Consider the following 25138-nt stretch of genomic DNA (forward strand, 5'->3'; position numbering starts at 1 on the left):
TACAGGTGTCTGAGAAGTCCCTGTACTGCTAGTTTCATATATTTCATATTATTATTTTGTTATATTATGGCACGGACAATTGAGTTTGTATAATTGGGGAATTCAATAGTTGTTTTATTGGTATCCCTGCTGCTAGCGTTGTTGTCAGTCTCATTTCAGTTGTTAAGTCATGGTGGATGTGAGCGGACACAGCTACACTGTTGAGGAGCGATTAGTGGCGTGTGTGTGGGTGCACGAATGAGCACATACGGGGCAAACAATGACAGTGATAATGAGTGCATTCAGAGATGGCTTTGGCAAATCCCCAACCCGTAAAGCTACTCTGCTTGATTGGGAGAAACATGCATTTGCTTCAGGCAGTGTCAAAGACAGGCCGCGTAGTGGATGTAAGAAGGCGCAGGAAGAAACGTGTGCCGCCGTCGCTCAATCAATTGAGCAGTCTCCATTGAAATCCATTTGCAAAAGAGCAGCTGAACTTCAAGTACCGCAGTCAACAATGCATGACCACATTAAAAGAGATTTGAAAATGAAAGGATTTAGGCTGATGCATGTGAATGAATTATCTGACAATGACATGGAGTAACGAGTTGCAGCCTGCCGTGCTTTGTTGGTACAATTCCCAACTGCCATGTCTTGCTCAAGAGTGTTATTTTCTGATGAATGTGCAATATATCGCAGTTCACGTTTTCTGGTCTAAGGAAAATCCTCAGTGTGTGCAAGATTTGGAAAGGAACCCCCCCTCATGTTATGGTATGGGCCGGGATATCATATCACTTGTGCGGACCATATTTTTTTGATGGGTTTGTGAATGGAAAATCTCTTTTGCATATGTTATCATCTTGGTTAATACCTCAGCTTCAAGACAAGGGAATCATGGGTCATGTGTGGTTACAGCAGGATGGCGCTCCAGCATATTTTGCTATTCAGGTGCGCAAGTTTCTTGATGAATAATTTCAAGGCTGCTGGATTGGCCATGGCTCACCAACATCTCCAGCCCCGTTGAAATGGCCACCACAAAGCCCGGACCTTACCATGCCAGACAACTCATTATGGGGAATAATCAAGTCCCATGTGGCTCAATGTCAGTACACGACTAATGAAGAATTGCGCCAAGTGTGGAGGAAGCCTTTAGTTCCATAACTCCTGAGATGCTCCGCAAGATGTCAATGAGGAATTGGAAACGGATAGAACTCTGTGTAAGGCACGATGGTGCACATACAGATTCTCTGGATTCATAGTTTTTATATGTAAGTATAAAATAATAAAATAATAAAATAATATGAATCCAAATAAGAACAAATAGATTAGCTAAAGCACAAAAATTAATATGGGATATCTACAAAAAGAAATGTCTATCAATAAATACAAAAATAAAACACTACAACACAGTTATAAAACCAGAAGCTACATATTCAGCAGAAACACTCTTTTACCTCAATAAACAATCAAAGACTGACAGACTTCAAAAAATTGAAACGAGGATTGGAAGAACCTGCATCAACAAAAAATACCAGAAAGATGGACAGTGGAGGTTAATACCTAACAAAGTCATGTACAAACAGCTAGAACCCATTACAGATACTATGCGTAAGAGGAGACTGGGATTCTTTGGACATATCATGAGGATGCAGGATTCAAGACTTCTGAAAGAACTAGTACAACACAATCTCGTCTCAAAAAATACCACAACAGGATGTAAATGGATCAGAGAAGTAAGAGAGGATCTGAAGGAAATAGGCCTTACAACAGAAGACACCACAAATAAGATAAAATTGAACACAAAATTCAAGAATACAAACCTCCGCTTTACCCTTACATAAAACAAACCAACAATAAGCATATTTTCAACTGAGGAAAGGGCACGAAGATCGGAGCATCTGAAGAAGTACTGGGAGGACCACAAAGCCCGAACAATCCCTTCAAAGAGACCTGAACGACGGACTGACTAAAGTGATCCTATGTGGTCATAGAAGAAGAAGAAACGTATGAAACTAGGGGTACGGGAACTTCTCGGACACCCTGTACAATGATGGTGATTTTCAACACTTCCTTCCATATCACTACAGATAGCTGGCATAGCATGAGGATTTACACCATAGTTACACTTAAGTCCATAAGATAATTTTCTGAATAATGAAAATGATTGCAATGGAAGCTATCCTTTTCTGGATTTTATCAAGAAGAGCAAACTTTTCAAAATAAATTCTGGCTCATAACACACTCCATGCAATTCGCATTTTTTTTGTTTGTTTATAGTGCAACATCATATTGAATGTGGATACCCTCACTATACATGGATAAAACAGTGGAACTGGTTCATGACAGGTGTCAGTTAACAGAGAATGCTTGTAAATATGTTTGTCTGTAAATGTATTTCTTATTGTCTTGTATGTATGAAAATGAATGAATATCTTCAGCCTGTTTCCAGTCATTCAACCATATCAGGAATAGGATGAATGAAGCCAAAGCCTGTCGCACTCCTCTGGGGCAGTGATTAATGACTGACAGATGAAATGAAATGATATTGGAGAGTGTTGCTGGAATGAAAGGTGATAGGAAAAACCAGAGTATCCAGAGAAAAACCTGTCCTGCCTCTGCTTTGTCCAGCACAAATCTCACATGGAACGACTGGGATTTGAACCACGGAACCCAGTGGTGAGAAGCCAGCATGCTGCCACCTGTGTCACAGAGGCTCTCGTCTTGTATGCATCATACGCTAAATAAATAAATATATACAGATTTACAACCTGACATAGAAGAGCCTGGCATGTTGATAATAATAATTAATGGCACGTGGCCTCCTAAGAGGCCTGGTGTAAGTCTTTTGAGTTGACACCGTATAGGCGACCTGCATGTCTATGAGGATGGGGCCCTATCTATGATGAATTCTAATGCTGAAGACATCACACACACACAGCCCCCGAGCCATTGGAATTAACCAATGAAGATTAAAATCCTCGATCCGGTTGGGAATCGAATCCAAAGCCCTCTGGACCAAAGGCCAGCAAGCTAACCATTTAGCCATGGAGCCGGACAGCATGTTGATGATGATTACATTTAATAACAACTACTATATTTACATGTAAACAATATTTCACCTTCTAATACAGTGAGTCACGCCTACACAACAGTGCACTCAACCGCTACTAGTTCAGACCAAACAATGTGTGCAGCATGTGGTGTTGAAATATACCTTCTGTGGACAACGGGGCCTTATAGAACTTCCAATACTCGATAATTTACTTGACCTGCCACTGTCAAGGAAAGCTGGAGAAAAGTGAAAGAGGCTACTAACAAAGCTAAAATTGCCATTCTTGGAAAATCAGTATCATGACAACAATAAAATGACACAAAGATATGAGACTTTGGAATCAGTCCGTCATGATGTGGTACAAGAAAAGTTTGAATGTTACATCGAAGTGATAGGACATTGACCGTGCAGATATGAGATAAGCCCATCCACGTCACCATTGATCAGGTAAAACCTGCCTTCCTCCTGCCAGATAACACATCCATACCTGGACAAAATGCCAGTGAGGATCATCGTATCAGCCCAGAGAACACTCTCCACGATGACACAGCCCCAACATCACAGGCACCTAAGAATGCTCCCTCATCCCGCGACAAGGGACCTACAACTCGACCTGGCCAAACAGTTAAATTTCCGGACTACTTTCAGCCGTGACTACCTTGAGTCCATGGGGGACTGGTGTGGCAACATCACAAGAGCGCTAGAGTTCCACAGCCAAAAATGTGTGTCAGGTGACAGCACTAAGGAAGAGCAAAGAATCTCCATTATGGTCGCTAGGCAACAAAAACACAACAGATAACTTTATTTCCATGCTAAGACTGTCAAACAAACTGCACATTCCTGTACTCTGAATAATAAAGCAGTAAATCTTGTACATAATGAATATTGCATTTAATGTATGTAAGTGATCATATCATTAATTAGCCACCCATATATACAGCATATTATATTACAAACTACCACAAAAGCACACAATAGTGAATACATCCCTCTGCATAGGATTTCCATCAGAAAAGGCATCTGATCTTAAAAATAATAAAAAGTAACCTAAATACATAAAAAGTGCTGATCCCAGCTAACTGGGAAAAGAAGAAGAAATGGTTAAATCATCAGTTTCTCAACAACATCCCCTTGTGGTGAAGGTGTTAAAATGCATTTACAATTGCCTGTCATTAATGGCAACTTAAAGGGAAACCCCAGGGGTTCCCAACAACTTTCGAGCATGGTTTGACGACCATGTTGCCCCTAGCTGAGCCTGGCATTTCTCCCTCTTACTTGTGTCAGGTTCTACGCTTTCATCTTTCCTATCTGATCTCCCTTGGTCAACTGTTGTTCTCTTCCAACTGCAATGGTATTAGGTCTGCAAGACCAGGCCTGTCTTTCATTTTCATGCCCTTAGAGGCCCTCTGCTTTCTTTTGCTGGTATCTTCATTCTTCTAAGTGTTGGAGCTCTTTCCTTTTCCTTTCTGATTAGAGTTAAGATAGGATGGTTGCCCAGTTGTACTTCCTCTTAAAACAATAATCACCACTATCACCACCACGTTCTTGACAACAAAATACTACTCTCATTGGAATGCCTGTAAAATATTTTGTAGAGAAGCAAAGTCGGTCATGACAGCTACACAGACTGCTCAGTACTCAGAACTTTATTAGAAACTTGACATGTATGTATGCATGCATGAAAGAGTGAAAACAGTACATCACAAAATGGGAGACATCTGACATTTCTATGGAATTAATGATGAAACAGGCAATTTGCTAGTAGATTGGAAAGAAGTGAGAGAACCCTGGTCAAGCTATTTCAAAATGATCTCAACTGAGGAATTCCCCCATCCACCAGTCCCAAACACCACTGCTGTGGAAGGACCCAACAAATAAATAGATGTTGCCAAAATCAAGGCTGCTTTAAAGCACATGAAGCCAGGAAAAGCCCAGATGACCTTGCAGCAGAGCTGTGGTTTGCAAAATGATTGGATGCGGCAAGTTAGTTAACACTGCTATTCAACCAAATTACAGTATTAAAGAGGGATGAATGCCATCTGACTACCAACAGAGCATCACTGTACCCATTTTAAAAATGAAGAGGGTACTACCTAATGCCTGATCCCACTTCTGAGCCCCTTGATGAAGACCTTAGAATGTGTTCTAGACTAACAGATTTGCAAGATCATCAAAGTGACCAAGAATCAAGCTGGATTTGTAAAAAAAACTGCAGTATGATTGATGCAATCCATCCTGCATGGGTCCTAGTTGAGACACCATGGGAAGAACAAACCCTTACTTCTCCCTTGGACATTGTGAAAACATATGATCATTAGTTGCATGGCTTGATTTGGCCAGTATTTCATCAACAATCCCAGAGTATTTTGATGGCTGGGTATAGGCTCTTTATGCAGTACCAAAAAAGCTACATTCAAGCTGCTGCAGTGTAATGCTTTGACATCCATCAAAACTCAGCTGTATCATCAGTCCTGCTCATTCTTGTGATGGATGCTGCACCATCTGACACCCTGGACCTTCTTCATGCTAGCTGCTAAAGAAAAAATTAACCTCAAAACCCAAATGCAAGAATGAAACAAAAAGAAAAGAAAAGAAACTGAATAAGTGACATCTGTCTAATAAGGAATGGGAACAGTAAGTTGATGGGAGTGCCAAAGTTTTAATACCTTATCTACTATTGCTGATGAAGGCCATTTATGAAAAAGGTGAATGCAAGCATAAATGCAGCATGGATGAATTGATGAACAATGGTAGGCGTTGCCTGCAACTGCTGGTTTAAAAATCTATTGCACCATTATTTGTCACGTTGTACTTTGTGGTACTGAATGCTGCCTAGTTATGAATGAGGTAGATCGTCAACTGAGCATCGTGGAAACAAAGCTGCTCGGATGGTCATTAGGTATTAGTAGGTTAGATTCTGTTTCAAATTTAAGCATAAGAGAATAATTTGGCATTACACTGATCCAGGAGAAAATATGCCAAAGTCACACAAGGGTTTGACTACTACTAAACAAGTTTTCACTCCATTCCTGAGCGGGACGGCGGGCCTTCTAGATGGTAATGCTGATTCGGTGAAGGAAATGCTTTTAGCAGGTAAGGGGGTTGGAAGCCATGGCCCATACTAGGAACTGTCCTGGCATTTGCCTTAGTCCAGGAGAATGGAAAACCATGGAAAACCATTCTCGGAACAACCAATGGTGGGGACCAGGCCCTCTCTGTCTTCCGAATGCAGAGCTGAAGAGCCAGAGGAGAGCCGAGGTCACCTGTAAGCTGAAGCTCACTCCACTCGGTTGGTCGGTCAGAATGCAAGCTGTACAGCCATGGTCACCGGTACAGCTGAAGCCGACTCTGCATTCACCGATGAAGGGTTTGAACATGTGCTGCAAGTGGAAGAAGATACAATTGCAAAGGATGGGTACACACTGGTTGTCATTGGATAGAAACCCAAGTGATGACCTAAGTAATGCCATTGGCTTGGAGCTCCCAGCCTTGACTCACACATGTTCCTTCCAAGAAATACTGAAATACAGAACAAACATGAACAAGTAATATTGCCCATTCTACACAAGAACATGAAGAGAGTAAAACTGTTCATTAATGTGGCTCACAGTCTGCAAGGAGACTGTGAAGCCACATCGTAAGCCCTATGGCTTTTGTAGGACAATCACTGATGAATGTGATAGTTCTGGTTGTTGGCAACCTGGTCAAAGAACCCTTTTAAACCAAGAGATTACTGATAAAGCATCCTGAACCAGAATTTTCTTGCAGTGGGGTGGCTGGTTCTCCTCTACTCCTCAACAAGACAACAGCACATGGTCATTAGTTCACCTGCCAAAAATAAAACTCCCCATGAGAAATGATACCCTGGTCACCTTATAGTGTTTCTCACATAGCACTAAGAATCATGCTATTAATCTTCAAACAAAAATGACTCTGTGTAAAGGACAGGCCTTCAGCTAGTTTGATTTGTCATCTAGTGAAATGATGTTCTTCTTACAAAGTGCAAATTGGATCCTATTATTGATGTTGGCACATGTCAGATGTTGACAACTGGGGATTATTTTTACAATCAAGAGACAGTGATCGTCCCTAGCATCTGGTAAGTATTGCGACATACATTCAAACACCTTTATCATATTAACCAATTCCATTATTATTATTATTATTATTATTATTATTATTATTATTATTATTATTATTATTATTATTATTATTATTATTATTATTATTATTATTATTATTATTATTAGCATATGACAAGGAAGTTATATATCACAAAGGAGTGGATGTTGTGATTTCAGTCTAGAACAGTTAGCAGAGGATTCTTGCAGATCTTGTTGTACTCTCGAACAAGAGCACCAGATCTTTGTAAGTCAGGTGACATTATTCCAGACAACGGTGGGAGCCAGAAGACTGGAGTTGATCTGATGGTGCTGCTTGTTGGTATTCAATTGCTCACATCCACAGGATTTACCTTCTCATTGCCCTGCACGTACCCCCCGGGTGGTATTAAGTGAGCAACAGTAATAGGCAGCCAGTCTATATTAGGATCTCCTGGCTATCAAATTATGTCAGACACCATGTGGAAACAGCTCTCCTCAGAGCTCTTTAACAAGAAATATTGGTCCCACTATTTGTATTTTCCAATTGCATTGGTAATTATAAATAATAACCCATTATTACAGTATGTATAATGCCCAGATTTATGAAGTTTACTGTAACATAAATGTACTCTAACGTACTTGCAGCCTAACTTCTGGAAACAAAAAAGAGGACTGGAGGGATGAAATTAGCTGTAATTGTTACCCATTCTTGGAATATAAGCCTGAAGCTTTCTGATTTCCATGTGGGTGCATCAACTGACATTATATGATCACTTAAGAGGTCCATTTTTCAAAAGTTTAAGATGTTCTTGCTAATTTAGTAATGCCATTGTAACCTGATTAAGACCATTCCAAGGACTATTCAGGTGTTAGTTATTGTAGTTTTGTTGGTTAACATTCCATCTAGTAATTAACACATTCCATGCAGTTCGGGTCACCATGTGCGCTAAAACATGTTACTCTTATCCGTCGGTGCAAACTTCCCAAAATTGCAAAGTAAGTAACTACGTCCTAGTTACGTATTTCCGTTAACTTTTTTTTGTAGTTGCTTTACGTCGCACCGACACAGATAGGTCTTATGGCGACGATGGGACAGAAAAGGGCTAGGAGTGGGAAGGGAGCGGCTGTGGCCTTAATTAAGTTACAGCCCCAGCATTTGCCTGGTGTGAAAATGGGAAACCACAGAAAACCATTTTCAGGGCTGCCGACAGTGGGGTTCGAACCTACTATCTCCCGAATACTGGATACTGGCCGCACTTAAGCGATTGCAGCTATCGAGCTCGGTTTTCCGTTAACTAATGGCAACATAGTGTTCCAACTGAAGTAAAGGATCGAGGCATACTGCTAGTTTTGATCGGCCCACCGGTGACCCGAAGGAATTTTTTTTTTTCATCTTCCATTCATATCGCTTCAGGTCACCCTGAGTCCCGATTGTTGTCTGACCTATATTTTTACGCGGGAATCGCTTAGCGCGGTTACGGTGAATGAAGCCTAGAGTGTTGCTGCCCGCAGATGGTAGATTGTTGTTTAAGGAGTACCACCCTTCTGATATCTGCTTTCTACATTGCTCTTAGGTAAGCGAATAGAGGTTATTGGAGTAGTTATTGACATATTTATTATCTTCCGTAGATAATATTTACAAGCAATTTCACGTCCTATTTTAGGCATGGAGCCTTCACATTCTGACGCACCGGTGGCACGGAAAAGAAAGAGGGTTAGGACAGTTCTGGATCCCGGACGAATTGTTCGTTATTTGGAAAAAAGGTGATGACAGTGACAGTGATTTCTCTCCTGTATCTGATGATGACCCTACGTACAACCTCCAAGATAGTGACTCGTCTTCTGACACAGACAGTGACTCTGAAGCATGTGGGTCAGCTATTTATGGGGATGAAACGCTAAGTGATAACTCTCCAAGTCAGATTGTTGGTAATGGCGATGTAAGTGATGACGATGTGCCAAGGTGGGGTCCAGTAGGGGGACATGACATTGGCAAACCTATTTTCTGTGATGACACAGAAGTGAACATTGTGACTAATTTTGATAGCCCTTCTGACATTTATAACATGTTTGTAACACAGCAAATTATGCAGACTATGGTAACTGAAACAAACAGACTTGCTGCACAAAAGTTAGAAAAGTGTCCACCAAAGAAGGGGAGGTGGTTATCCAAATGGATTGATACCACTGAGGAAGAAATGGCCAAGTTTTTGGGGATATTACTTGTTACAAGGTTAAAGTATGTTCCTGAACTGGCACTTTATTGGTCAAAGAACTCTTTATATGAGAATAAGGTAATAAAAGCCACTATGACTCATGATCGCTTCTTAGATTTGCTCTCCTGTTGGCATTTGTGTGATAATGAAGCCCTAGGGAGAGAAATGAAAGAGTGTATAAAGTGAAACCTCTAGTAGACCAGCTTCAGGAAAATTTTCAGAATGCCTTAACCCCTGGGAAAAATGTTGTAATAAACGAGTCTATGGTGATGTGGAGGGGAATATTGCTTTTCAGGCAATATATTCCGAACAAATCACATAAGTATGGAATTAAACTATACAACGTGTGCATGGAAGATGGGTATACATTTGCAGTAAGAGTTTATCAAGGGAAAGAAGATGAGCTGCAAGGGACAGGTCACGCTGAAGCGGTCGTCATGAACATGTGTGAGCCATTGTTGGGAAAAGGTTGCATCTTGTTCGCCGACAATTTTTATACAAGTGTTCAATTGGCACAGAATCTATTGGACAAGCAAACACTTCTCTGTGGAACAATTCGACCTAATAAGAGCAGTCTCCCCAAAGATGTGGTTAATAAGTGTCATCAAAGGGGGGAAATTTGTGGAGCAGAGAATGAAAAGGGGGTCAAGACAATTAACTGGATGGACAAGAGGAGAGTTTTGATGGTATCCACTGTACCAGATCATGGTGATATTCTGGAAGACACCGGAAAAAGTAACAGGAAAGGAGATCTAATTTTGAAGCCAAAATCTGTGTTGCACTACAACAAGATCAAAAAGAGTGTTGATCTTGGTGATCAAATGTCATCATATTACACCCCATTGAGAAAGGGTGTAAAATGGTGGAGGAAAGTTGCCATTGAACTTCTCCTGGGTACTGCAGTTGTAAATGCCTGGATCCTACAATTCAAGCGCAGTTTTGAAAAAAAAAAAAAAAAAAAAATCTTTTGGTCATTTTACGGAATCTCTTGCCTTCTCTCTACGTTGGTACAGCACCGCTACATTTTGTACACCTCCAACAAGAAACAGGGCGCACACACTGGGTAAACTGGAAGGACCAGCCAGAAAAATGCGTCGAGATTGCACAGTGTGCTATAAGAAGATATTTGCACAGCATGGTAAGAAAACCGCCAACAACAAAACAAAGAAAGTGGTGATATTCTGTGCAGAGTGTCCAGGAGCACCAAAAATGTGTATCGAGTGCTTCAATGAAACTCACGTGAAAAAGTGCCAGTGAACATGTAAAACGCAACGGTGACAGTGTTTGTGTTATATCTCATCTGGAAATCAGTACTTAATTTTACTTGATGACTTTCTGAAAAGTATTGGCAAATGATGTTATATTTTTGTTCTGTTTTTACTGTAAATAGCTGGGTTTGTTTTCGTGTCTAGTAAAAATTGTTCTGAATTTATATCCTTTCTCCTTTGTGATATTACTTTTTTTACTAAGCATAATATGAAAATAATTAATGTAGGCCTCTCATATTCCCATAAAAACAGATCAATGAACGAGAATCTAACAATTATTTCCGGGGTCATTTCTGTTTCACGCAATTGTTGAATCGGAACACTGTTGCACAGGTAAATACGCTGGAATGTCTCCTCAACAGTAACGCACACAACAAGTGCACATGCATTGATTGGGATTTCATACTAGGGAGTATACGAAGTCAAATTCGTCAGGTCACCGGTGACCCGAACCGATAATAACTAAAGGCAGCATCGGGTCACCGGTGGGCCGATACGATGTAACATTAAATCATCGAAATTCACTGCCGCACGGGGCATGTTGAGAGATCTCAGTTCAAAACCTAAGGGCATTAAACATATTTTAGGCAAATTCTATATGTAACATTCCTTGGTGTTAGGAAATATTCCTCTAAATCTGATTTCATGATACTTTTATTTTACTTAAATCATCTCTTTGAATCTAACACTTCATATTGTAAAGAAGAACACAGATAATAACTGACCTGCTGTGAAAAATATACCAAATCCTGATGACGAGCAGCACGATAAAGCAACAAAACTTGGAAGATTGTTCGCGCCTTCCATCTGTTGCAATATTGCCGAATAAATGTTGCGGTGTTTGCATCCAGCTTGACTGTTTGGGCAATATGAAACACAAAGTAATGAGAATAAACCAAACAATACAGAAAAGACCAAACAAGAGTAGCAATTTATTAATGTAGTTAGATGATTGTTATCTACATGGAAATGATGATTCAGAATTTATCTGTAATGTGTCATTTTATCCACTTTGACACTGATCATGACAAGCGGAAACAGGAGCAGAAGGGGGATAATCAGACAGAAAGGAGAGCCATTGGAAGTGATGGATACCTTCAAGTACTTGCGAAGAATGAAAATCAATGATAGAATGTTAAAAGGGGAATAAGTCAAAGAAGCTAGTGGATTCTACCAAAGGGTAAGGGATTTGGTATGGAAGGAGGATGTTGTAATAAAGTGTAAGAAAACAGATGTCTCTGCCAGTTACAACATTAGGGGAAATTGCCATCATTGCATTAAGGGGTTCATTAATCATTCTAATAATCATTGTTACAATATGGTTCCCATTTAAATTTCTCAAGTATATCTATTTCCTTTCAAAAAATTAATGTAAGAGTACTTTGTCACAATGCAGCCTCTGTATGAGAGGAAGTATTTCATTTAAAAAAAAAAATAACCAATATACCAATATTGATCTATACCACTGAGACATGGATAGCAACATGAGGGAGGAGAGTAGAATTCAGGCATTGGAAATGAAGTTCCTCAGAATTATAAAAGGTAAAACAAGAAGGAAAAAAAGTTAGTAATGAGAAGTTCAGAAGGGAGCTGGATGTTGAAAGACTTGGAGGCCAGTTTGGGAAGACTTGCATTAGGTGTTCTGGTTATGATAAAAGAATGAAAGTGGACTGAATTCCAAAAGTAAATTTGGAGCTGAGATCTGATGGGAAGAGGCCAAGAGGGAGACTAAGAGAGAGATGAAAGTAGGCCCACCAGATTAAGGAGGATATTGGAAGAAACAAGTGGAGGTGAAAATCATGTTCAAAGAAGAGTGGTGGAAGGAAAGGATGAAATGGAGGTCAATGATCCACTCCCAACCCAGGAGCTCCCTGGACAAGGGTAGTAGTAGTAGTAGTAGTAGTAGTAGTAGTAGTAGTAGTAGTAGTAGTAGTAGTAGTAGTAGTAGTAGTAGTAGTAGTAGTCATGGGTATTGTTTGGTTTAATTATAAGTATTGGAATTAGTCTCTATGCTAAAATGGTTTGGACATGTTGTGAGGATACACAGAACGAGAACAGTAAGTAATTGTTTTGATAGAGAAGTGAAAGGGGAGAGGCCAGAAGGAAGGCCAAGGAATTGATGGATAGACACAGTAAAATCGGAGATCACCAAGAGGAATGTCAAGTGGGAGGATATAGAGGAACAGAAACTATACTTTGACAGGAAGAAGTGGCAAACACTTGTACACTATACCTGGGAAACTGGAGCTGGAAAATGATGATGATGGTGATGATGATGATGATGATGATGATGATGATGATGATGATGATGATGATGATGGTGGTGGTGGTGGTGGTGGTGGTGGTGATGATGATGCTACAGTCAAATGAACTCATTTAATAACAATAAGAATTTGCTTTCATTAACCCACAGGTACCAAGGACTGGTCACCAAGACTTCTCACAACTCTACTACTGCAATAACCTGTGCCGCTAGCTACCTTATTGTTGAGTTTTGATTATAACTTCCCCCCTGTAGTGTGACTGTATCAAGTTCAAGGTTACACACAGTCATTATTGATTTCCTGGAAGCAGCCTGTGAGACTGGACCTCAGAGTTTATATTATCAGAGGGTGTGCAGTGAACTGTCCCAGTGATCATTCAGGATTCATCCTCCTATAAGCAACCTGTGAGATCGGATCTTAATGTTTACTTTATCAGTGGTGTGAACTGTCTCAGTGATCATTCAGGATTCATCCTCCTATAAGCAACCTGTGAGACCGGATCTTAATTTTTACTTTATCAGTGGTGTGAAGTGAACAGTCTCAGTGATAACTCTTCATGAAGGAGGCTTAACCCTCTTGGAGCCAAGAGCCGATCTGGTCGGCCGCTCGCCATCAGCTGGAAGAGGCCAGAGCTCCGCCTCCACTCTACTACTGTAAAAGTGCCAGCCCGTTTTCAGTGGAAATACATGTATTTTAAAATTCGCGTATATCTACCGGTGTATAGCAAATACCGGCATGAAATTTTCTACATATTGACTACGTAGGATAAGAAATTGGTCTGGAGTGATATAAAGAGTCAAAAACGTTTTATTGTTGATTTATAGTTGTCGAAAACGTTTATTTTTAGGAAGAGAAAAATATTTTCGCACTTTCTCTCTCAATATCTACTTTGAAAAAATAATTTACGATACAAAAGAATATACGTAATTATGTATAATGTATTTCTAAATACAATTCTATAGAATAACTAATTTGAACGAGAAAAATGAAAACGTAAAAAATAAAAATTCAAACATATGTCACTAATAAAAACAAGACAATTTTACTCACCGATAAAATTCGCGTTTTCGGTTGTAGTATATATTAGAAAAATAATTTTACAATACAACAGAATTTACGAAATTAAGAAATGTATGACACTAAATCCGTGATTTGCTTTGACCTACTAAGCGACCGCTGCTCAGTTCGGTACCTGCAGTTTACGAGGTAAATCATGGTCAGTGAGACAGATCCTCTCAGAAATTATTCTTGGTTTTCCAGACCGGGGTCCTCTCACACTCAGATATCTCCTCAATTGCAATCACTTAGGGTCACTTAGATTGAGTGAACCTCGAACCAACCCTCAGGACCAGGCGAAATTCTTGACCTGGGCGGGAATCGAACCCATGACCTCCGGGTGAGAGGCAGGCACGCTACACTTGGCCCGCGGAGACCGGCATTTAGGTGATGATAGAGGACTATATGTGACTATAAGGTTTAGCAGAGAGTAAGTGAAAAGTAAATTGAAGTGTGATATGGGCGGAGAATCAGACGGTAGGGCATGTTTAGGTCCAAGAACTTCCTTGAAAGAGACAGGAGGTTGAGGATTGTTGTCGGGTTCATTGGGACAAATTTCTACAAAATGTTCTCCAGAGACATCATCATCGTATTTGTTATCACTAGTTTCATCTACCATCATATTCAGAGTAGCTTTAGTGCTGTTAGACAATTAAACATCTCTTCTTTAGCTGCGGTGATTGCGCGGACGTGTCCGGTATATTTTCGTCGCTACTCTCTGAACTAAATTCCCTATCGCTATCCCATAAATCATCCGCGTTAACTTCGCACTGTTCTAAATACTGCATTAATTTATTGTCATCAATACCTGCTGAAAAATTATCACGTGAATAACATGCCATTTTCCTGTCACAAATCCACTTACTGCAAGGAGCAATCTCTTACTGACTGGTTAGCGGTATTTGTAAACACAGGAAACGACTCTTGTGAAAGGTATAAAACCCTCTTAGAACTGCCAAAGCAAGGCCAGGCACACAATAACTTGTAGCCCCTTTACTACAGGTTGTAACAAAAGTATGCACTTCACTATAGGTTGCCTCAAAATTACGTATATCACAGAATTTTAAGCCGACCGATGTAATCGGCTCTGGCAACTTCCGACTGGATTGTTAACGGCAGACCAGATCGGCTCTGGTAATTTAAAGGGCGGATGCTCGCACTACCGCCTGGCACCAAGATAGTTATGATATGAATAGTCCTGCAGGAATTTCACAAAGAAAATTACTGTGGATACTTACAAAACATGTGTTACAAGTGAAAGCTTTGCTAAAGTTGTGAAGGAATGGCTTGATGAGGAGTGTAGTGATGGAGACAGTTGTGAGGACAATATTGCTATTCATAGTGATCATAGTTCAGAGTCCACAAATAGTTAAAATAATGAAGAAGTGGCGGTGCAGTGAGCAATGAGATGGAAGCAAATAGTGTGAGTGAATCTTCTAAGGAAAGTAATGATGACATAGTTCAACCTCATTATTTTTTTTTTTTTGCTAGTTGCTTTATGTCGCACCGACACAGATAGGTCTTATGGTGACGATGGGACAAGGAAGGGCTAGGAGTGGGAAGGAAGCGGCCGTGGCCTTAATTAAGGTACAGCCCCAGCATTTGCCTGGTGTGAAAATGGGAAACCACAACCTCATTATTATTACGGGAAAAATCAATATTCATATGTACATCAAAACCCTGTGTCCCCAAGCTGTCTCGGACACTGAAATATAATATTTTGAGACTCGAGCTTTACAATGTGCAGCTCAAATTGATAATGAAGCTGATACCATTTCTGTATAGAATCTTCTCATACTGGATGATATTTTTGGTATTATTATTTGACTAGCATGTACCCGTGGCTTCGCCCATGTTTATTAATTCAAGTGTTAGATGTTTTAAATAATTTATTTAAAAGCAAAATAAAAACATAATATTTATTAACACACATCCATTTTACATATATTGTATGAATTACATTATGCTTAACTAGCAAGATACCTGTGCTTCGCTAAGATATTATACTGAAATTTATAATTGGATGCTTTACATTTTATATATTATCCGCCGAAATTCGCGATCTGACTTGTTTTCTGAGAGAATCCGCTAAAATTTGGGATCTGAGAGATTACGGCAAAGCTCCTCCCATTTTTCAATCTTTCTTTCCAGCAATCAATTTCGTACTTCCCGGGCTACGTCCAGGTATTCAACCCGGTCAGCTGCATCCCTAAATCCTTGCCATCTTTTCCTATAAGCATATTTAATATAGATCAAATCCTTGAGGAGATCCGGCGTGGTGTCGTCTTGGGTGTCTTGGCGGTACTGAACCCGCGACCGGACTGCATTCATAGTCATTACCCATCCAAGACACATTTCCAGCGCGGTCCGCACATTTTGACGACGCTCCAAGACATTATTATTATTATTATTATTATTATTATTATTATTGTTGTTGTTGTTGTTGTTGTTCTGGACACCACAGCAAGATGGAAGACGGCTACTTGGCGGTAAATTACATCTGCTGCCATTGTCATTGCTGAAAATGTGACCAGCACCATTGTCGTGGTTAGGCAAGTGCGCGGGATTTCTGGTGATACGAATGACATACTTCCGTGCATTACTGACCTTACTTATAGAGGTGAACAATTGCACGGTCAATCTCATTCCTATCGTTTATTTCAAATGTATTTACATTTTTATTTATATGCCAGGAGAATCTACTGTAATCTAAGAACATTCTCCAAAGGAAAAGATGGCTCTTGGAAACGAACCCAGGAAAGATTAAAAATGATCAGCTTATGATCAGAATAAGTACACTGAAAATCTACAGCCTGTTTCCAGTCATTCAACCGGGTCAGGAATGGAAAGAATAAAGCCCCCATCTAGCGGCGAGGATAGGAATTGTGCCGGCTGCCGAGGCCTGTAGCACTCCTCTGGGGCAATGATTAATGAATGACAAATGAAATGAAATGATATTGGAGAGTGTTGTCAGAATGAATGATGACAGGGAAAACCAGAGTACCCGGAGAAAAACCTGTCCTGCCACCGCTTTGTCCAGCACAAATATCACATGGAGTGACCGGGATTTGAACCACAGAACCCAGCGGTGAGAGCCGGCGTGCCACCGTGTGAGCCACGAAGGCTCCTTATAAGTACATTATGAACGGTAAAATCAATTGGTCTCACCTCTTTTTTTACCCCACCAGAGTTAAGTTGATTTACCCCCCCCCCCCAAAAGGAGGCGCGTTTTTTTTGTTTAAAGGAGATCCCAATACCAATGTTCACGTCTGTTACTTTCAGTTTTGAGATATAAGTATCCCCATAAACATAATTACTTTTTTTCACTTCTTTTCACACTACCCCCTTAAGTGAATTTTCCAGCAAATATACTTGTTTCTTTAATAGTAAAGGATATTCTAAATACCAATTATCACGACTCTAACATCTTCAGTTTTTGAGATACGTGTCCTCATGAAGGGAGTTTAACTCATTTTCACTCCCGCCCCCCAAGATGATTCTCCCCACCAGAAAACGCATTTTTCTTTGTTTTTAAAGGAGATCCAAATACCAGTTTTCACGTCTGCAACAACTTTACTTTTTATTAGATGTAAATATCCTCATACAATTAATTCAATTAATTTTTCAATTCTTTCACTCCCCCCTCCCCTTTCATGAATTTTCCCAGAATACGTGTTTCTTTAATTTTAAAGCAAATTCCAAATACCAAATTTCACGTCTGTAACATATTCAATTTTGAAATATCAGTATCCTAATTAAAAGAATTCAACCCCATTTTCAGTCACAAGAGGTTTTTCCAAAAACTAAAAGAAACCACGTTTATTTATTTTTAATAGAGATAAAAAAATACCATTTTTCAATTCTGTAACAGGTTAAGTTTATGAGATATACTGTAGAAATCTCATTTTAAAATTTCACCCTCTTTTTAGTTCCCCTTAAGTAAGGGTTTCCAAAAACAAATGACATATGTTTCTTTACTTTTAGAGGAGATTCCAAATATCAATTTTTACGTCTGTAACATTTTACGTTTCTGAGATATACTGCAGATATAATCTTTCTAAAACTTAACCCCAATTTGTCACTCCTGTTTAACCCCCATTAATTGGATTTTCCTAAAGTAAAAAATATGTGTTTCTTTATTTTTAAAGGAGATCCCATATACCAATTTTCAGGTCTGTAATATCTTCAGTTTCTGAGACATAAGTATCCACATTAAAAGCATTCAACCCCTTATTCACCCTTTTTCACTCCTCCTATTGGGATTTTCAGAAAACAAAAAAAAAAAAAAAATACATGTTTCTTTATTTTTAAAGGAGATTCTAAATATCAATTATTACATCTGTAAACTTTTAAAGTTTTGAGATATAGATACACCCATTTTAAAAATGCATCCCCTTTTTCACGCCCCCCCCTACTATTTGTATTTTCCAAAAAGAAAAGTACATGTTTCTTTATTTTTAAAGGAGATCCCAAATAACAATTTTCAGGTCTGTAATATCTTCTGTTTCTGAGATATAAGTATCCTCATTAAAGGCATTCAACCATTTTTCACCCCTTTTCACCTTTCCTATTAGGATTTTCCGAAAACAAAAAAATACGTATTTCTTTATTTTTAAAGGAGCTTTCAAATACCAATTTTTAGATCTGTAAATTTCTAAAGTTATGAGATACAGATACACTCAAATTCAAAATTCACCCCCCTTTTCACCCCCCATTATTTGGATTTTCCAAAAACAGAAAAATAAGTGTTTCTTTATTTTTAAAGGAGATACCAAATACCAATTTTCAGGTCTGTAATATATTCAGTTTCTGAAATATAAGTATCCTCATTAAAGGCATTCAACCCTTTTTTCACACTTTTCCACCCTTCCTATTGGGATTTTCCGAAAACAAAAAAAAATACCTTTTTCTTTATTTTTAAAGGAGATTCTATATGACAATTTTTACATCTGTAAACCTTTAAAGTTTCAAGATATAGATACACTCATTTTAAAAGTTAACCCCCCTTTTAACCCCCTTAGTGATAGAATATCCAAAAATCCTCCCTTAGTGAGCACCTACATGTTAATATGAATGTATCCCCAAAATTTCATTTCTTTATGTCCAATAGTTTTGGCTCGGCGATGATGAATCAGTCAGTCAGTCAGGACAAGTTCTTATATATATATACTAGCAAGATACCCGTGCTTCGCTACGGTATTATACTGAAATTTATAATTGAATGATTATTGTTTTAGATGTATAATCCACCGAAATTCGCGAACTGACTCGTTTTCTGCGAGAATACACCAAAATTCCCGATCTGACTGGTTTTCTATTATTTCACGGCACGTTTCCTCCCATTTTTCAATCTTCCTTTCCAGCAATCGATTTCGTACTTCCCGGGTTAGGCTCAGGTATTCCTCCCGGTCAGTTGTGTCCGTAAATCTTTGCCATCTTTTCCTATAATCATTTTTAATATGGATAAAATCCTTCAGGAGATCCTGCGTGGTGTCATATTGGGTGCCTTGGCGGCACTGAACCCGCGGCCGGACTGCATTCTTAGTCATTTGTCCAGGAGCCGTTACCAGCGCGGTCCGCACATTTGACGACGGTCCGGAATATTATTATTATTATTATTATTTTATTATTACTATTATGTGTTGCTGGAATGGCTGATGACAGGGAAAACCGGAGTATCCAGAGAAAAACCTGTCCCGCCTCCGTTTTGTCCAGCACGAATGTCACATGGAGTGACCGGGATTTGAACCACGGCACCCAGCTGTGAGAGGCCGGCGCGCTGTCGCCTGAGCAACGGAGGATACTTATAAGTACATTAATAACAGTAAAATCAATTGGATACACCTCCTTCTACACCCCACCGCCGTTAAGTTTATTTACCGCCACCCCCCCCCCCCCAAAAAAAAATATTAAAATAATGCTTCTTTCTTTATGTTTAAGGGAGATTCCAAACACCAATGTTCACGTCTATTACCTTCAGTTTTGAGATATAAGTATCCCCATAAAAAAGTTTACTTTTTTCACTTCATTTCACAATATCCCCCCCCCCCCCCCAAGTGAATTTTCCCCTCAAAAAATACTTGTTTCTTTAATAGTAAAGGATCTTCTAAATACCAATTATCACGACTCTAACTTCTTCAGAGTTTTTTATTTATGTGTCCTCATGAAAGGAATCCAACTCCTTTACACTCCCGCCCTCCAAGATGGTTTCCCCACCAAATGCGTTTTTCTTTGTTTTTAAAGGAGATCCAAATACGAATTTTCACGTCTGTAACAACTTTATATTTATTAGATGTATGTATTCTCATAGAATTAAGTCAATTAATTTTTCAATTCCTTCACCCCCCCCCCCAGCCTTCAAGGGATTTTCCGAGAATACGTGTTTCTTTACTTTTAAAGCAGATTGCAAATATCAAATTTCACGTCTGTAACATCTTCATTTTTGAGATATCAGTAGCCTAATTAAAAGAATTCAACACCATTTTCAGTCACTTTTACCCCCTCTCCGCCCAAGTGGTATTTCCGGAAACTAAAAATACACGTTTCTTTATGTTTAATAGAGATAAAAAATACCATTTTTCACTTCTGTAAGATGTTAAGTTTTTTTAGATATACTGTAAAAATTCTCATTTTAAAATTTCACCCCTTTTGAGTTCCCCTTAAGCGGAGTTTCCAAAAACAAATCACCTATGTTTCTTTACATTTACAGGAGATTCCAAACACCCACTTTTTACGTCTGTAACATTTTACGTTTCCAAGATATTCTGTAGATATAGTCTTTCAAAAACTTCACCCCAATTTGTCACTCCTGTTTAACCGCCATTAATTGGATTTTCCAAAAACTAAAAAATACGTGTTTCTTTATTTTTAAAGGAGATCCCAAACACCAATTTTCAGGTCTGTAATATCTTTCGTTTCTGAGATATATGTATCCTCATTAAAGGCATTCAACCCATTTTTCACCCTTTTACACCCCTCCTATTAGGATTTACAGGAAACAAAAAATATGTGTTTCTTTATTTTTAAAGGAGATCCCAAACACCAATTTTCAGGTCTGTAATATCTTCAGTTTCTGAGATATAAGTAGTCTCATTAAAGACATTCAACCCCTTTTTCACACTTTTCACCCCTCCTATTGGGATTTTCTGAAAACAAAAAAATACGTGTTCTTTTATTTTTAAAGGAGATTCTAAATATCAATTTTTACATGTGTAAACTTTGGAAGTTTTGAGATATAGATACACTCATTTTTAAAATACACCCCACTTTCACCCCCCTCCACCACTATTTGGATTTTCTAAAAAAAAAAAAAAAAAAAAAAAAAAACAACAACATGTTTCTTTATTTATAAAGGAGATCCCAAATATCGATTTTCAGGTCGGTAACATCTTCAGTTTCTGAGAAATAAGGATCCTTATTAAAGGCATTAAACTATTTTTCACCCCTTTTCACCCCTCCTATTGGGATTTTCTGAAAACAAAAAAATACCTGTTTCTTTATTTTGAAAGTAGATTCTAAGTACCAATTTTTACATCTGTAAACTTTGAAAGTTTTGAGATATAGATACGCTCATTTTAAAAATTCATTCCCCTTTCAACCCTCCACTATTTGGTTTTTCCAAAAAACAAAAAGTACATGTATCTTTATTTTTAAAGGAGATCCCAAATACCTTTCTTCAGGTCTGTAATATCTTCAGTTTCTGAGATATAAGTATCCTCATTAAAGGCATTCAACCCCTTTTCACTCCTCCTATTAGGATTTTCCAAAAACAAAAAAACAAAAAATACATGTTTCTTTATTTTTAAAGGAGATCCCAAACACCAATTTTCAGGTCTGTAATATTTTCAGTTTCTGAGATATAAGTATCGTCATTAAAGGCATTCAACCCATTTTTCACCCCTTTTCACCCCTCCTATTGTGATTTTCTGAAAACAAAAAAAAATGCATGTTTCTTTATTTATAATGAAAATTCTAAATACCAATTTTTACATCTGTAAACTTTCAAATTTTTGAGATATTGATACACTCATTTTAATAATTCAACCCCCCCCCCTTTTCCCCCTCCCATTAATTGGATTTTCCAAAAACAAAAAAATACGTGTTTCTTTATTATTAAAAGAGATCAAGTGTACCAATTTTCAGGTCTGTAATATCTTCATTTTCTGAGATATAAGTACCGGTATCCTGATTTAAGGCATTCAACCCCTTTTTCACCGTTTTTCGCCCCTCCTATTGGGATTTTCTGAAAACAAAAAAATATGTGTTTCCTTAATTTTTAAAGATGATCCTAAATACCAATTTTTACATCTGTAAACTTTTAAAGTTTTGAGATATAGATACACTCATTTTAAAATTTCAACCCCCTTTTCACCCCCTTAGCGATGGAATATCCAAAAATCCTTTCTTAGCAAGCACCTACATCTTAATATGAATGTATCCACAAAATTTCATTTCTTTATGTCCAGTAGTTTTGGCTCGGTGATGATGAATCAGTCAGTCAGTCAGTCAGTCAGTCAGTCAGTCAGTCAGTCAGTCAGTACAAGTTATTTTATATATGTAGATATATATATAGATTATATTGTTACTTTCAATGCTTAAGAAACTGGGTTGATGGTTGTTACAAATAATATTAAACAATATAAAAGACCATATTGTATAAAAAACAAACTATATTTCCTTATACAGTTTCTGGATAAACTAAGTGTCCTTCCATTTGAAGCAAGTATGTATGATGTGAACAACCCACATACAGTTGACCATGGGAGAAGCATGGTTTCCAAAGTTCGAGTCCTACAACTTTAAGCAACTGTCCTTGTGCCTTGTTGATGTACATAGCGATGTGGACAGTAAGCTGAGAAAATAGCAAGCTGGGTTCCGAGAAGGCCACTCCTGTGCCGATCACATAAATACCTTACGGATAATTACAGAGCAATCAGCAGAATGCCAGTCATCTTTGTATTTGCTCTTCATTGATTTTGAGAAGGCCTTCAACAGTATTTTTAGGGCTAAGATATGGAGAGCAATGAAGATCTTCGGCATTCCTATGAAGATCATCTGTCTGATTAAGTGCATGTATGATAAGTATACGCCCCGTGGTGTAGGGGTAGCCTACCTGCCTCTTACCCGGAGGCCCCGGGTTCGATTCCCAGCCAGGTCAGGGATTTTTACCTGGACCTGAGGGCTGGTTCGAGGTCCACTCAGCCTACGTGATTAGAATTGAGGAGCTATCTGATGGTGAGATAGCGACCCCAGTCTAGAAAGCCAAGAATAACGGCTGAGAGGATTCGTCGTGCTGACCATGCGACACCTTGTAATCTGCAGGCCTTCAGGCTGAGCAGCGATCGCTTGGTAGGCCAAGGCCCTTCAAGGGCTGTAGTGCTATGGGGTTTGGGTTTGGTTTGGATGATTAATATACATGCCAGGTGGAACATAAAGGAACCAGGCGAGTTGGCCATGCGGTTAGGGGCGTGCGGCTGTGAGCTTGCATCCGGGAGGTAGTGGGTTCGAATCCCACTGTTGGCAGCTTTGAAGATGGTTTTCCGTGGTTTCCCATTTTTACACCAGGCAAATTCTGTACCTTAATTAAGGTCACGGCCGCTTCCTTCCAACTCCTAGGCCTTTGCTATCCCATCATCGCCATAAGACCTATCTGTGTCGGTGTGATGTAAAGCCACTAGCAAAAAAGAACATAAAGGATGTTTGACAGAACCAATTGAAGTTAGGACAGGTGGGAAACAAGGATGTCTACTTTCTCCCATACTGTTCCTTACGACTCATGATGATGTCATGAGAAGTGCAATGAATTGACGAATGAGAATCCAGTGGAATCTTACTCAGTGACTGGAAGATTTGGACTTTTAAAGTTAAAAACCTTTTACTCTTCGGCCGGAGAAACAAATGCCTACAAGACCTGCCTAGCAACGACTTTACATAAGTGCATACTTGATCTGCTTATGAACTTCAACTATATTTGTTTTCGGCGCAAGATAGTGATGTTCTGTTTACTCTCTTATTGTGTTTTGAACATTAACTGAATTGCTACGATATGATACAATGTTAATTTTTTGCCTGTGTTCAATATATTAGTTTTTAAGATCTTCGCTAATTGGCTAATGATGACACTTGAAATGTGTTGAAACCGGTCCCAATAAACAGGTTGTAACGACTTTTTAGTTCAACTTACTACGGAGTATCGAAAGGTAGATCCTTCCCTATAATATTGTACATCTTCTGATTTGGACTTTGTCGATGATCTAAGCTTACAGGCTCATAGTTGTAAATATATGAAAATTAAGCTTAAAGACCTGGAAACTGAGGCACAGGAAGTTGGACTTCGGATTAACATTAAGAAGATGAAAGAAATGTGATTGAGAAACCAAAAGAACACTCCGTTGCAATTGGATGGGCATGTTATAGAGAGAGTGAATAGCTTTTGCTACCTAGGAAGCATTGTAACGGTGAAAGGAAGAGCAGATGAAGATGTGACCAACCGTTTGAACAAAGCTAAGGGTGTGTTTGCAACACTTCATCCCATATGGAGGTCTAAAGACCTCAGTATGAGAACAAAACTGCAGATCTTCAATAGCAATGTTAAGTCTGTGCTGCTTTATGAGTGTGAAACCTGGGAAGTGACCAAATCTTTGACACGGAAGATTCAGACATTTGTGAACAAATGTCTTAGAAACATCTTGGGGATATACTGGCCAGAAGTGGTGTCAAATGAGGAACTGTCGAAGAGAGCGCACCAATTACTGATCGAACAGCAGATTAAGAAAAAAAGTGGCAGTGGATTGGCCATACACTGCATAGACCTGATGACAGCATAGCAAAACAAGCTCTTGAGTGGAATCCCCAGGGGCAGAGGAGGAAATGAAGACCTAAGATGACATGGAGGAGATCAGTAGAGATAGAGAGTGAGCAGCTTGGGTATACATGGGGAAAGCTGAAACATGTGGCACATCACAGAACCAGATGGCAAAACTTTGTCTCGGCCCTATGCTCCTCAACAGGAATTTAAGGAATTAAATCAAAAATTGTTATAACACTTAATTCACTAATTCATGATCAGGTATCAGCTCTCCCAAATGTATCAATGTAGTTCCAGTATTTAGTAAAATTCCTAAATTCTTTTTACAGTCTGAAAAATTTCTCTGTAGAGAATTTTCTTTTTATGAGGATCTCATTCCACATCGAGGTTGGG

General features: G+C 38.9%; 1 protein-coding gene across 1 annotated transcript in view; it reads right to left on the minus strand.

Annotated features, from left to right (window-relative positions):
• The window catches only part of ninaC (STKc_myosinIII_N_like and MYSc_Myo21 domain-containing protein ninaC), a 373628-nt gene that overhangs the window by 120180 nt on the left and 228310 nt on the right, over nt 1–25138 (minus strand). The window contains exon 23 of the mRNA XM_068227259.1: nt 11344–11474. Within this exon, the coding sequence (XP_068083360.1) occupies nt 11344–11474 (131 nt within the window). The remainder of the gene's footprint in view (nt 1–11343; nt 11475–25138) is intronic.

Source organism: Anabrus simplex, chromosome 4, assembly GCF_040414725.1.
Source record: "Anabrus simplex isolate iqAnaSimp1 chromosome 4, ASM4041472v1, whole genome shotgun sequence".
In the NCBI taxonomy this organism is placed as follows: Eukaryota; Metazoa; Arthropoda; class Insecta; order Orthoptera; family Tettigoniidae; genus Anabrus; species Anabrus simplex.